This window comes from Pan troglodytes, chromosome 13 (assembly GCF_028858775.2).
Source record: "Pan troglodytes isolate AG18354 chromosome 13, NHGRI_mPanTro3-v2.0_pri, whole genome shotgun sequence".
In the NCBI taxonomy this organism is placed as follows: Eukaryota; Metazoa; Chordata; class Mammalia; order Primates; family Hominidae; genus Pan; species Pan troglodytes.
Genome location: NC_072411.2, coordinates 105,393,243 through 105,407,129, shown reverse-complemented (window position 1 = coordinate 105,407,129; position 13,887 = coordinate 105,393,243). Strand labels below are relative to the sequence as shown.

At 36.6% G+C, this 13,887-nt stretch overlaps 1 protein-coding gene across 17 annotated transcripts in view; it reads right to left on the bottom strand.

The window, feature by feature from the left end:
* Window positions 1-13,887, bottom strand: part of NBEAL1 (neurobeachin like 1) — a 210,354-nt gene that overhangs the window by 49,207 nt on the left and 147,260 nt on the right. For 16 of the 17 annotated variants that reach the window (XM_063791572.1, XM_063791576.1, XM_054680089.2 and 13 more), the window contains 6 exons: window positions 11,448-11,596; window positions 10,383-10,516; window positions 7,886-7,990; window positions 5,701-5,796; window positions 4,871-4,995; window positions 2,431-2,571 (listed from right to left, as the gene is read on the bottom strand). In XM_063791572.1, coding sequence (XP_063647642.1) covers window positions 2,431-2,571; window positions 4,871-4,995; window positions 5,701-5,796; window positions 7,886-7,990; window positions 10,383-10,516; window positions 11,448-11,596 — 750 coding nt within the window. The remainder of the gene's footprint in view (window positions 1-2,430; window positions 2,572-4,870; window positions 4,996-5,700; window positions 5,797-7,885; window positions 7,991-10,382; window positions 10,517-11,447; window positions 11,597-13,887) is intronic. The other variant, XM_016950331.4, reaches the window with a different exon arrangement.

Sequence of the window (13,887 nt, the reverse complement as noted above, 5' to 3'; positions counted from 1 at the left end):
CTTTTTGAGGAACTGCCAGACTATTTTCCACAAAAGCTACACCATTTTACATTCCCACTGGCAGTATTTATAAGGTTTCCAATTTCTCCACATGCTCTTCAGCACTAGTTATTATTTGTCTTTTTTATTATAGCTATCATAGTGGGTGTGAAGTGGCATCTCACTGTGGTTTTGATTTGAATTTCCCTGATGACTCATGCTGTTGAGCATCTTTTCATGTGTTTACTGAACATTTGCATATCTCCTTTGAAGAAATGTTTATTTAGATCTGTTGTCTATGTTTTAATTGGGTTGTCTTTTTATTATTAAGATATAAGAACTCTTCCCCCTTCCTCTTTTTTTTTTTTAATAGAGATGGGCGTCTCACTATGTTGCCCAGGCTGAACTTGAACTCCTGGGCTCAAGCAATCCTTGTGCCTCAGCCTCCTGAGTAGCTGAAGTTATAGGTGTGTGCCACCTCACCTTGAGTGTAAGGGTTTTTTATATATTCTAGGTACAAATATATAAAAGTCCCTTATCAGGTATAGTTTTCATTTCTTTTCTTTTCTTTTCCTTTTTTTTTTTTTTTTTTTGAGATAGAGCTTTGCTGTGTCACCCAGTCTGGAGTACAGTGGTGCAATCATGGTTCACTATAGCCTCGACCTCCTGGGTTCAATCTATCCTCCCACCTCAGCCTCCCAAGTAGCTGGGACTACAGGTGCACACCACCACACCCGACTAACTTTCTATTTTTTGTAGAGATGGGGTTTTGCCTTGTTGCCTAGGCTGATCTCAAACTCATGGGCTCAAGTGATCCACCTGACCTGGCCTCCCAAAGTGTTGGGGATTAAAGGCATAAGCCAACATGTTTGGCCAGTTTTTACTTTCTTGATGGTGACCTTTGAAGTATTATACAATCTATTTTTGAAGCTTTGTAAAAAAAATCATTTAGTCATAAAATTATTAAAAGCTGAAAAGACCTAGTTATACTTTATTGCATTTTTTTTTTTTTTTGAGACAGTTTCACTCCTTCACCCAGCCTGGAGTGCAGTGGCACAATCTCAGCTCACTGCAACCTCCGCCTCCCATGTTCAAGCGACTCTCATGCCTCAGTCTCCTGAGTAGCTAGGACTACAGGCATGTACTACCATGCCTGGCTAATTTTTTTGTATTTTTAGTAGAGACGGGGTTTCACCATGTTGGCCAGGCCTGGCTGGTCTTGAAATTCTGACCTCAGGTGATCCACCCACCTTGGCCTCCCAAAGTGCTGGGATTAGAGGTGTGAACTGCCACACCTGGCCTACTTTATGGTATCTTATGGAGAGAAAAGTATCTTCTATCAGATACTTACTTTGGGAGGCCAAGGTGGGCTGATCACTTAACATCAGGAGTTCAAGACCAGCCTGGGCAATATGGCAAAACCCCATCTCTACCAAAAATACAAAAAAATTACCCAGGTGTGGTGGCACACCATACCACACCACACGCATCTCAGTGAGCTGAGATTGCACCACTGCACTCCAGCCTGGGTGAAGGAGTGAGACTCTGTCTCAAAAAAAAAAAAAAGATGCAATAAAGTATAACTGGATCTTTTCAGCTTTTAATAATTTTATGACTAAATGAATTTTTACAAAGCTTCAAAAATAGACTATATAATACTTCAAAGGTCACCATCAAAGGTTACATGGGACATGTAAAATCTGGGGATGTTTAGTGATCCGAGGGCCAGAGTCTCTTCTTGAAAGCCAAGGCTTATTGTACATAAACAGAAATAAGGAACCCAGGCTAACTGTGAGAGATAAAAGCTACATGGAAAGAGAACAGAAAAGGCAATATTTACATAGCTCTGGTTTGGGTAGGGAAGGCAAAATGGCTGTTAAACAGTAAGGCAACATGGAGACAAAACATGTATAAATAGGGAGCTATGTGGAGGATTTACTGAGGAACAGAAGATTCATGGAAAAGCTGGTTTCCTTAGGATTAGGAAAATGTACAACATAGGTAAGTTATAATACCCACAGTGTAAATACAGTGGTATCAAAGACTTGTTTGAGCTGCTGTAATAATGTAAGAGTCTCTTATTGCTCCTCCTTCGATTCCTCATGATACATATTTTTAGGACTACATAGGCATAGGCATTGGATTGGTTTGACTCTCCGGTGATGCCTTAGATTTAGCTCTAAATCAGATCTAATTATAAATCTCTGGTAGATTCCTCAAAACAGTAAGAATCACAAAGGTACACTGGGATAACACTGAAAAAGGAATTCTCCTTAAATCACTTGTGTGAGACAGTTTGAGTGACTCATTCTCAAACTAGTTTATTTTTAGCTGATCAAAATTTAATACAGGAGAATAAAAAAGACATGTTACACAGTACATGACATGAAGGCAAACAGTTTTCAACACTAACATAGTCATAAAAAAATAGCTTATTTACTCAAAACATACCTTCCACTCTGAAGTTGGATGTGGAGGGTGGTGAACGGTTCTACACGAATGAGATAGTGCATGACCCCCGCAGAATTTGAATAGTGAGTACCATAGTGAAACTTATCAATAGTTCCCATAGGATCCTCAAAATTTTCATATCTGTGGGGAAAAAATCCTGAAGTTTTAAAACCACAATAATAAAGTACATAAGGGGGCATAAGTTTGTATTTTATTTCTGAAAATACAGTTTTTAAAAAGTCCATCCTTCTTCATATGCCTCATTATCAAACTCTGTATTCATATCATTATACCATACTAGAAAACGAAAAAAGTTTTATTCCTTAATACTTTTTTCTGAACAACAAAATATCATAAACACTTAATTCTGGAATAGTTTTCATTTTTATTTTATTTATTTATTTATTTATTTATTTATTTATTTATTTATTTGAGACAGAGTCTCGCTCTCGGCTCACTGCAAGCTCCGCCTCCTGGGTTCACATCATTCTCCTGCCTCAGCCTCCCAAGTAGCTGGGACTACAGGTGCCTGCCACCACGCCCAGCTAATTTTTTCTATTTTTAGTAGAGACAGGGTTTCACCATGTTAGCCAGGATGGTCTCGATCTCCTGACCTCGTGATCCGCCTGCCTCAGCCTCCCAAAGTGCTGGGATTACAGGTGTGAGCCACCGCACCCAGCCTGGAATAGTTTTTGTTATGCAATAATAATACATGTTCATTGTAGAAAAATTAGAAAATAGAGAATCAAAACAGAAGAAACTTAAAATCAACTATAATTCCACATCCCAGAGATAATTAACACAAATTTTTTGGTGAATATCTATCCTAATGTATGAATTAATATACAAATATTTTTCACATAAAAGTGCTACATATATTGTTCATAACAATATATTTTTCATTTAACAAATTTTCACTTAACAATTTTCTACAGACATCTTTCCAAATGACTGAGTAGTCTATTTTTAACAGGTACATAATACTGTATAGATGTACCACAATTTAACTATTTCTTTACTTTTTAGACACTTAGATTGTTTCCTTGTTTTTTTTGTTTTTTTGTTTTTTTTTTTTGCTAGTATAAAGCACTGTGATAATTAAACATCCTTTCGTGGCCAAGGTAACAGGAAAAAAAAAAAAAGGAAGAACCAGTCAAGAATTGTGAAAATTAATACCTAGAAATCTAAAGGTAAAAGAAAAAAGAGATGGTGGATAGGAAAAAGGCCTAAACCAGATTATTACCAAAAGATATACAGTGATTCTTCAAGGTCTATCACTGATACATGCATAATTGGTCTGAATGGTGACATCTGAATTAGCGTGTATAAAATCTAAATAAGAATAAAAGATTTTTGTAGGCCATAAACACTGAATTTCAAAAACCAAAATAGTAATGGGTTCATTAAGCTGAGGCCAATTTCCTTTTACATACTACTCATTAATATTCAGGGGAATAAAAAAGTTTTCAAGTCAAAGCCATTTGTATCTATGCAAAAATGTACCACTAAAATGTAAAACAACTTGTATCTTTAATTACCAATAAAATAAGTTATTTATATGAGTGTTTCCTTAGAACACTGTTTTAAAAAATTATAAAATCTTCTTTTGGTTATTATCAGAAAAAAAAGTTTGACTAATGGCAGTGATGGTATACATATATACACAGCAAAGTTCCACTGGTAAATCAAGTCAAATCAAATATCAAACATTATAAAAATCCTAGGGAAGGTTTGCAAAGAAAAAGTAGAAAAAAAAAGTACCATCTACTTTCATATCAATCTATAACTAAGTTAATGTGTAAAATAGTTTTGTCCTTATTATTAGAATTCAAAACTCAAAAGTCATCCCTAAGTTCACAGGGAGAAAAAGGGAAATTAAAATCAGGTTATTCTGTTGCCTGTGGGCAGCTTGCCTTGAAAAAATTAATTGTGAGAAGTTGACAGGGTAGATCATAAACAGAACTATAAAATCTTCTTCTTCTTATCAAAATGACATGTTCTAAATTGCCACACATTCTCTCTTCTTTATTCACATTATTACTGAAAACACATCAGTATAAGTTGTATATCTACCCAAATATTATATTAGACAGATACTTTAATATGTTTGATTATTAAGTTATAAAGTTTAAAACATCTGGGAAGAAAAATTTCAAGAATTTATTACTCTTTAGCACATACTTATTACATGGTAAAAAGAAATTCTGAGCAATATCAATTTAAATTTGGTGATGAAGGGAAATCAACACAAGTATAGTCAAGATTTCTGAAAGGCAACCAAGTTATTTTCAAGAAAACTTAGTGAAGTAATTATCAGACTCTGATTATCAAAAGTAGTAGTACGGTAAAAAAAAAAAAAATTTTGGTTGGCCATAGTAAAAAATCAATACAAATTCAAAGAAGCAATGTGTATTTTATAAAAGGAATAAGAAGCACTTACTTTTCTCTCATAGCTTTGGCATTTTTTTCATTAACTACCCCAATTGGCTTGGAAAGATCTCGAAATACAGCAGGGTTATTAAGGTCCAACTCTTCCGAAGTATAATCTTGTAAAATCCAGGGAAACTAAAAAAGCCATAATTTACAATTTAGACATTCCTTCCTAGAGAAGCTAATATCCTCATATCTAATATCAAATGGTTATCTAAAGACAAAAAGGGATAGTCTCTAAAAATATTTTTTCCCTGTTGTAAATATCCATTCATCTTTAGTTCAATAACCAGAAGCATTATTTCCTATAATTCCACTGGAATCTTTTCTTTTCTTTTTTTTTGAGACAAAGTCTTGCTCTGTCGCCCAGGCTGGAGTGCAGTGTCATGATCTCGGCTCACTGCAACCTCTGCCTCCTGAGTTCAAGCGATTCTCCTGCCTCAGCCTCCTGAGTTGCTGGGATTACAGGTGTGCACCACCACGCCCAGATAATTTTTGTATTTTTAGTAGAGACGGGGTTTCACCATGTTGACTAGGCTCGTCTCAAACTCCTGACCTCAGGTGATCCACCCGCCTTGGCTTCCCAAAGTGCTGGGATTACAAGCATGAGCCACCGCACCTGCCCCACTGGATATTTTCAAGGAAGTGAAAGAAAAAAGGCTTTTATTTAAATTAGTTTTCATGTTTATATACTTTTTGAAAATAACTGGGTAGAAAACATACAGAAAGGCCAAAGTGTTTTTATATTTTTTAAATAAAAAATAAGTATCATGTATATACTTCTGTGATTTATAAAACTGTAGGGCAATTCCACATTTATAAGGTTTATGCAAAACTTACCACAGGATACTGTGCAAGGTCATTATAGGTTCGTCCTGCCATTGTATTTATTTGAATGAGGTAGTCAAAATTTGATATCTCTCTGTTTACCCATTTCTAGACAGCACAAAAAAGAGCAATATCAAAATTTAAAAATCTACATCTCTTAGACATTGGTAGCTATTACTGACAGTACCAAGAATGGGCTAAAAAAAAAAAAAAAAGGTACAACAGGGAGATAAATCAATATACTTTTCCTAAATTTACTTCTTTTAAAATATTGGTCTCTAAAAAAGGAACAGAAAATTCAACATAAATCTTATACCACAGTCTAGGTCTTGATAAAAATTCTTTCCTAAAAAAAAAAAACCTTGTCTTTTCTTCAATTACATGTTTTATTTGAATACCTTAAAATTTTTATTTTATTTATTTATTTATTTCAGAGAAATGGTCTCACTTTGTCACCCAGGCTGGAGTGCAGTGAAGCAATCACAGCTCATTACAGCCTCAAGCTCCTGGGTTCAAGCTATCTACCTGGCTTAGCCTCCCAAGTAGCTAGGACTAAAGGCATGCCCTATTACATTGGCTAATTTTTAAAACTATTTGTAGAGATGAGGTCTTGCTTTGTTGCCCAGGCTGGTCTCAAACTCCTAACCTCAAGTGACGCTCCTGGCTTGACCTCCCAAAGCATTGGGTTTACAGGCATGTGCCACCATGCCCAGAATAAATGTCTTAAAATTTCACATTTTATTTTATTATTTCATTTTTTAAATTACTTTTTTATTTTTGAGATGGAGTTTCACTCTTGTTGCCCAGGCTGGAGTGCAATGGCGTGATCTCAGCTCACTGTGACCTCTGTCTCCAGGGTTCAAGTGATTCTCCTTCCTCAGCCTCCTGAGTCGCTGGGATTACAGGCACCCGCCACCATGCCCAGCTAATTTTTTGTATTTTTAGTAGAGACGGGGTTTCACCATGTTGGCCAGGCTGGTCTCGAACTCTTGACCTCAGGGGATCCACCCACCTTAGTGCTGGGATTACACCTGTGAGCCACTGCGTGTGGCCTAAAATTTCGAATTTTAGGACTATTCCACTTAGAAATTTTTGTTACAAATTGAAATTTTCATAAGTATGCATATTAAAAAACAGTATCTTGATATATTAAAACTATCCAACTATTTTAATGAAACATTACATTAATTATCCTCAGAGGATACTTAGGTGTAGCCCAATTGTTCTTGAGTGCCAAGTTGAGGGATCGGCACTTAAAGAATAAAGTTTATTGCAGAGGCAACAGGAAACGTACTTTATTAAATAAAACTTTTTTCACTGGCAATAGTAAAGAATTGCTGATGGGTCTTGAATAAGGGCAACACTTAAGAAAGATTAATGTGTTTGTGGGAGGAAGGAGACAGCCAGGAAGCAAAGACCCTGATTAAGAGACTATGAACAGTCCTGGAAAGCCAAAAACAACGGCTTTCCTTTGCGTCCTGGCAGAACAAATCCAAGTGACACTGGGATATAAATAAGAATGTAATTCATGAGAGCATTAATTCACTTTGGCTGGTAGGAGAATTGGCATTTTTTGGCCCTTTCCAGGCGCTTTTTTCCTTTTTTTTAAACCTCATGCATTGATTATTTTTATTATTAAGATTTTAAAACCCATGTTATTATTATTATTATTATTTGTGACAGAGTCTTGCTCTGTCGCCCAGGCTGCAATGCAGTGGCACGAATCTTAGCTCACCACAACCTCCACCTCCCCGGTTCAAGCGATTCTCCCACCTCAGCCTCCCGAGTAGCTGGGATTACAGGCGCCCGCCAACATGCCTGGCTACTTTTTGTATTTTTTAGTAGAGATGGGGTTTCACCATGTTGGCCAGGCTGGTCTTGAACTCCCAACCTCAGGTGATCTGCCTGCCTCAGCCTCCCAAATTGCTGGGATCACAGGCGTGAGCCACTGCGCCCAGCCTTATTTTTTAAAAAGAGAAAATTATTAACGGATATACCCATGAACTGAATGATACAGGAGGTGGCAGGGAGGGCACTGTCTGTGTGAGGGAAACAAAGGAAGATTCAAAGATAATTCAAAAGATCAGTCTGAATGGAAGAACAGCAGTTGTAAAAATCAAAGGAAAATCAGAAGAAGTCAAGTTTTACTTAAAATGAAGAGCAGAACAGTTCATTAGAGACTATTACAATTTCCTACCTGTGTCAATCCTGATGCTTTGAATAACTCCTGTGGTGATCTGCTTCCATAATAACTATTTGGGGAACGAAGTGACAACAGTCGGCTATATATTTTGTTTCTAACCTATAAAAAACACCATTTTATACTTTAAAAATGAATCAAGACAAACTTGGAAGATTATGGTAGTCACAATAGCTGTATTGAGAGACAATTCACCCTTTTAAAGTATACAACTTAGTGTTGTGTGTTTTGTTTTGTTTTGTTGAGACAGTTTCTGTTGCCCAGGCTGGAGTGCAGTGGTGTGATCTTGGCTAATTTTTTTGTATTTTTTGTAGAGATGGGGTTTTACCATGTTGCCCAGGCTGATCTCAAACTCCTGGGCAACAAGTGATCCTCCCACCTCAAGCTCCCAAAGTGCTGGGATTACATGCATGAGCCACCACACCTGGCTTCAGTGGTTTTTTTTGTTGTTTTTTTTTTTTACTATATTCAAACAGTTGTGTGACTATCACCATTATCTAACTTCAGAAATTTTTTATCACCTCAAATAGAAATCCCATAGTCACTAACAGCTACTTCTCAATTCTGCCTCCTTCCCATGCCCTGACAATTATTAATCTAATTTCTGTCTCTATGGGTTTGCCTGTTCTGGACATTTCATATAAACAGTAGATTATGGTTTTAATTTCTCTATTGTACTTGCTGAAATCAAGCTATGTATGTTTACAAAAGTTATCATGTATAATGGAAATATTATTAGACTTGGAATTAGAAAACTTGCTCAAGTATACTTCAAATTTAGTTCTGCAATTTACTAATCATCTTGGCAAATAAATTAAATTAAACATAATACCTATCCTTATAGTACTGTGAATTATTCAGGGCTATACAAATGCAAAGTTATAAAATTCACTTATAGTTTCTTTAACTATTAAAAAAGGAATAATGGAAATTGCCTTTTTTTTTTTTTTTTTTTTTTTGAGATGGAGTCTCGCTCTGTCACCCAGGCTAGAGTGCACTGGCGTGATCTTGGCTCACTGTAACCTCTGCCTCCAGAGTTCAAGCAATTCTCCTACCTCAGCCTCTCGAGTAGCTGGCATTACAGGTGTGCATCACCATGCCCAGCTAATTTCTGTATTTTTAGTAGAGATGGGGTTTCACCATGTTGGGCAGGCTGGTCTCAAACTCTTGACCTCAAGTGATCCAGCCACCTTGGCCTCCCAAAGTGCTAGGACTATAGGCGTGAGCTATCGTACCCAGCCAGAATCTGCCTTATTTATTTACCTATTTTGGAGACAGAGTTTCACTCTTGTTGCCCAGGCTGGAGTGCAATAGCGTGATCTCGGCTCACTGCAATCTCCGCCTCCCAGGTTCAAGTGATTCTCCTGCCTCAGACTCCCAAGTAGCTGGGATTACAGGCATGTGCCACCACGACCAGCTAGTTTTTGTATTAGTAGAGATGGTGTTTCACCATGTTGGCCAGGGTGGTCTCGAACTCCTGACTTCAGGTGATCCACCCGCCTCAGCCTCCCAAAGTGCTGGGATTACAGGCGTGAGCCACTGTGTCTGGCCAAATTTGCCACATTTAATCTCATGGTTGTTATAAAGATTAGCTACTTTATACAAATGTACTTTAAAGACAATAAAGTTATACAAACACCCAATACTTAGCAGGGGCAGACTTAGTTTAATTACATGACACAGCTTTCCATAAAACACATGCTTTGTATTTTCCTATGAAGGAAAACTTTCTTGTAATAGTAAAAAGACTTTTGTAAAACTAGAAGAATGGTCTTTAAACATCTTAATCAAATCCATCAATAAGTCAACCTAGGTTCCACAGAAGAATGGAAAATTAGTTATTGTGTGTGCTAATGTGAGTCTTCTGAAAAGCAGATGCCGAGACACAATTAAAATGCAAATATTTTACTAGGGGAGATGCCTACGAGAGAAAATGGGAGGGCTATGCAAGGTGGGGAGAGCTGTCAAACTGTAATAATACCTGTCTGACCTCAAGTGAATGAGAGAGGGGAGGAAGGCCAGGCCCAAGCATTCTCAGTAATGAGCCCAAGCTTACACAGCTACTGGTGGAGACAGTACACGGACCCTGGTAATGTGGCTTTAGAGCATATGCACTTAACAACTTACATTACTTAAGAATTTACTATATTCCTAGAAGAAATAGATTCCTCATTATTTTTTAATTTGAAACTAATCTAATTTTATAAATCTTGTCATAGCTTACATATTGTATATTACGTCACAAGTGAATGTAATGAGGCACTAAAAATTCTACTTTATCTAGCCATATATATAAAAACTGAACTTCCCCAAAACTCAAACATAAATAAATCTCAACAAAAATTCATACACTGATTAGCCCCCAAAGTATATATTTTTTCCTCTAACATTTTGTCTTGATAAAAGAATACAGCCCAAAGTTCCATTAGAGCTCACTAGCTGGAAACGTATTTAAAGCTAGCATTTTGGGATTTCCTGAAACCATAATACATACCTCTTTTTTGAAATTGAGAAAGTAGTTGGATTGGTCAACATGAAAAATCTCAAGGGCTGATCTTCTTAAGTTGTAACGCCGGAGATGAATCTCTCGAATTTGAGAATGAGGCCACTTGAAATCAAAGCCTACTCCTGAAAACAGAAGAAATCTTGTGACTGAGATACCATATAAAGTTACTCATGCTAAGTAGAAAATACCTCTTAGTTCTTGACAAAAGGTTTTAGGAAAAAGGAATTCAATTTCTGTACCATATAAACCATTTGTTAAATGTGTTGGATATTTAAACTGGTTCTTTTAAACTATTTTAAAGTTCTATAACTATTCTACTGCCTTCCCATTAGAATACAATATAATTCTGAATACATCTCAGAAACAGTTTTCCTTTTCTCTGTATGCTGGCATCTTAGATTTAATCATCCTTTTATTATCACATAAAGGATGACATGAGAAGCCTATAGGAATAAGTACACATACAAAGGTATGATAAAATGAAGACTGTATTAGGTTGGGTGCAGTGGCTCACACCTATAATCCCAGCACTTTGGGAGGCTGAGGTGGGCGGATCACATGAGGTTGGGAGTTCGAGACCAGCCTGACCAACATGAAGAAACCCTGTCTCTACTAAAAAAAAAAAATACAAAATTAGCTGGGCGTGGTGGCACATGCCTGTAAGCCCAGCTACTCGGGAGGCTGAGGCAGGAGAATCACTTGAACCCGGGAGGCAGAGGTCTCAGTGAGCCGAGATCGCACCATTGCACTCCAGCCTGGGCAACAAGAGTGAAACTCCATCTCAAAAAAATAATAATAATAAACACTGTATTTTGTAACTTAAGTTTACAGCAATTCCCTCTAGCCAAACCCTTAAAAATGCATTGATAATTTTTAAAAAGCATTCCCTTCCACACCTTGGTGAATAACAAATTTGATCCCTTACTGGCTTTCCATTTCTCCCTTTACATGATAGACAGTTATATCTTACTGCTTTCTTCTTCTCATTCATGATTGATAAATTAGATACTTAATTATTGAACAGCAAAAATTATTTTTTCCAGAACTCCTCACCATCTTCTTTTTCAATGCTGCCATCATAGAAGTAAATGTGTTGAGTAGTGATTTCTAATCTGCCAGGAATTACATCAATTATTGTAATGAGTTCACAGTCTTCCATCAATACCAATTTTTCTTTTTGATCCTGTTCTTCTTTCTCATTACTGTAAAAACAAGAAGCCAATAAACAGAAAAATTCAACCATTTATTTTTCTTAAATAGAAAAGAATACCACATTTAAATATAATCTCCTTTTTTTTTTCTTTTTTTTGAGACAAGGTCTTGCTGTCACCCAGGCTGGAGTGCAGTGGCACAATGTCGGCTCAATCACTGCAACCTCTGCCTCCTGGGCTCAAGCAATCCTCCCACCTCAGCCTCCCAAGTAGCTGGGAATACAGGTGCATGCCACCATGCCCAGCTAATTTTTATATTTTTTATAGAGGTGGGGTTTTGCCATGTTGTCCAGGCTGGTTTTGATCTCCTGAGCTCAAGGGATCCACCCACCTCGGTCTCCCAAACTGCTGGGATAATATGCATGAGCCACTGTGCCTGGCCTCAAATATAAATCACTTATCTGTCAAATTAATGTCCAGGAAAGAATATCTGAATTACCCTCAAGAAGTATTCTGCATATTAAATTACTTAAACAGTATCCAAATATTTTTATTACTCAATGATTCAGTTTCATTAAAAATAAGCTTTACATCCTGATTTTATATGACCCATTATAATAAAACACAGTGAACCTGTAAAACAATTAGCAGAGGACAGCTGAAAAATAAGGCAATATTGGTCATGTCATTTTAGTTATATTCTGGGAGACATGAATTGACCCACAAAATACAGGAATCTGTGACTAAGACTGCATTGTAGTGGTGTTTGTAAATAATAATTAGAAGTACTAAATATGAATCTTAAACTATAAAATGAGACTTTCAAGAGTAACTAAAACTAGAGAGCATTACCATCATAGCATTCCCCTAACAAGGGAACTAGAGATAATGCAAAGAGCTACTATTGCCATACCTTACTTAAAGTGAAGTCACCATATATTAGGAGGAATATTATTTATATTTGCTGGAGGAAGTAACTGGAGAGACAGTCTTTTGGTGGCCTAGGTGACTTTAACTGCCAAGTATAGAAATAGGAGCTCCTGGGTGGGTGCGGTGGCTCACGCCTGTAACCCCAGCACTTTGGGAGGCAGAGGTGGACGGATCACCTGAGGTCGGGAGTTCAAGACCAGCCTGACCAACGTGGAGAAACTCCGTCTCTACTAAAAATACAAAATTAGCCAGGCGTGGTGGTGCATGCCTGTAATCCCAGCTACTTGGGAGGCTGAGGCAAAAGAATCGCTTGGATCTGGGAGGTGGAGGGTGCGGTGAGCCAAGATCACGCCACTGTACTCCAGCCTGGGCAACAAGAGCAAAACTCCATCTCAAAAAAAAAAAAAAAAAAAAAAGAGAAATGGGAGCTCCTATCACTCACAGAATGTTATTCAAGTAAATCTTTTAAGCCAGCTACTCTCTGGTCCTAGACATTTCATATCTGCCTCATGTCCAGGGTACCAATGACTAAGTCTAATTTTATTTTTAGTGGGTTTCCATGAGAAGTTCTGTATCACCAATTTAAGTTTGCAATGTTGCAATCATTTATTTAAAACTAAGCTTTTCTTTTTTTAAAAAATAATTACTGGAAAGAATGTTTTCCCAGACACTGAAATACTAATATTTACAGTGATAAATAGAGCAATGAGTAACCCTAAAAAAGTAAATAGTCTGAGGGTTATTTATATTAAATGACAAAAAGTATTTTGGTTCTTCAGTGTAAAACAAATGAGTCTGACATCCATTAAATTCACTAGTCATCAAAGAAAGAAAAAAAAATCCCAATTACAAAGCCAACTGAGTATCTATCAAGATAGTTCCCTATATAACTGCCCCTACCCAGTACCCTGAAAATAATAAAGGAAATCTAAAAAAAATTACTGAACTAATACAAGTAAAAGTCCTGATTATGCCACCAAAGGATACTACTGAATCTAGTCAATTTGTAATATATATATATTTTTAGATGGGGTCTCACTCTGACACCCAGGCTGGAGTGCAGTGGTGCAATCTTTTTTTTTCTCTCAAAGATTGTATAAAGTTTTATTTGACATGCCAAAAAAGGAAAAGTTAGTTTTTAATCACATGTATTAATATAATAGGTATAATCTATTAATAAATTTATAAACTTCTATAAAGCAATTAAGAAAATAAACTGAAGAACAGACTGAGTAAAAATATGCACAAAACATCTGAAAAAATTCTTGTATACAGAATATATGAAAATATCCTACAGTTGAATAAGAAAAAAGACAACCAATTAAAAAATGGGCAAAAGACTTGAACAGACATTTCACAAAGGAAGGGTCACCAAACACATAAAAAAGAACCCAACAACTATACATAAGGGA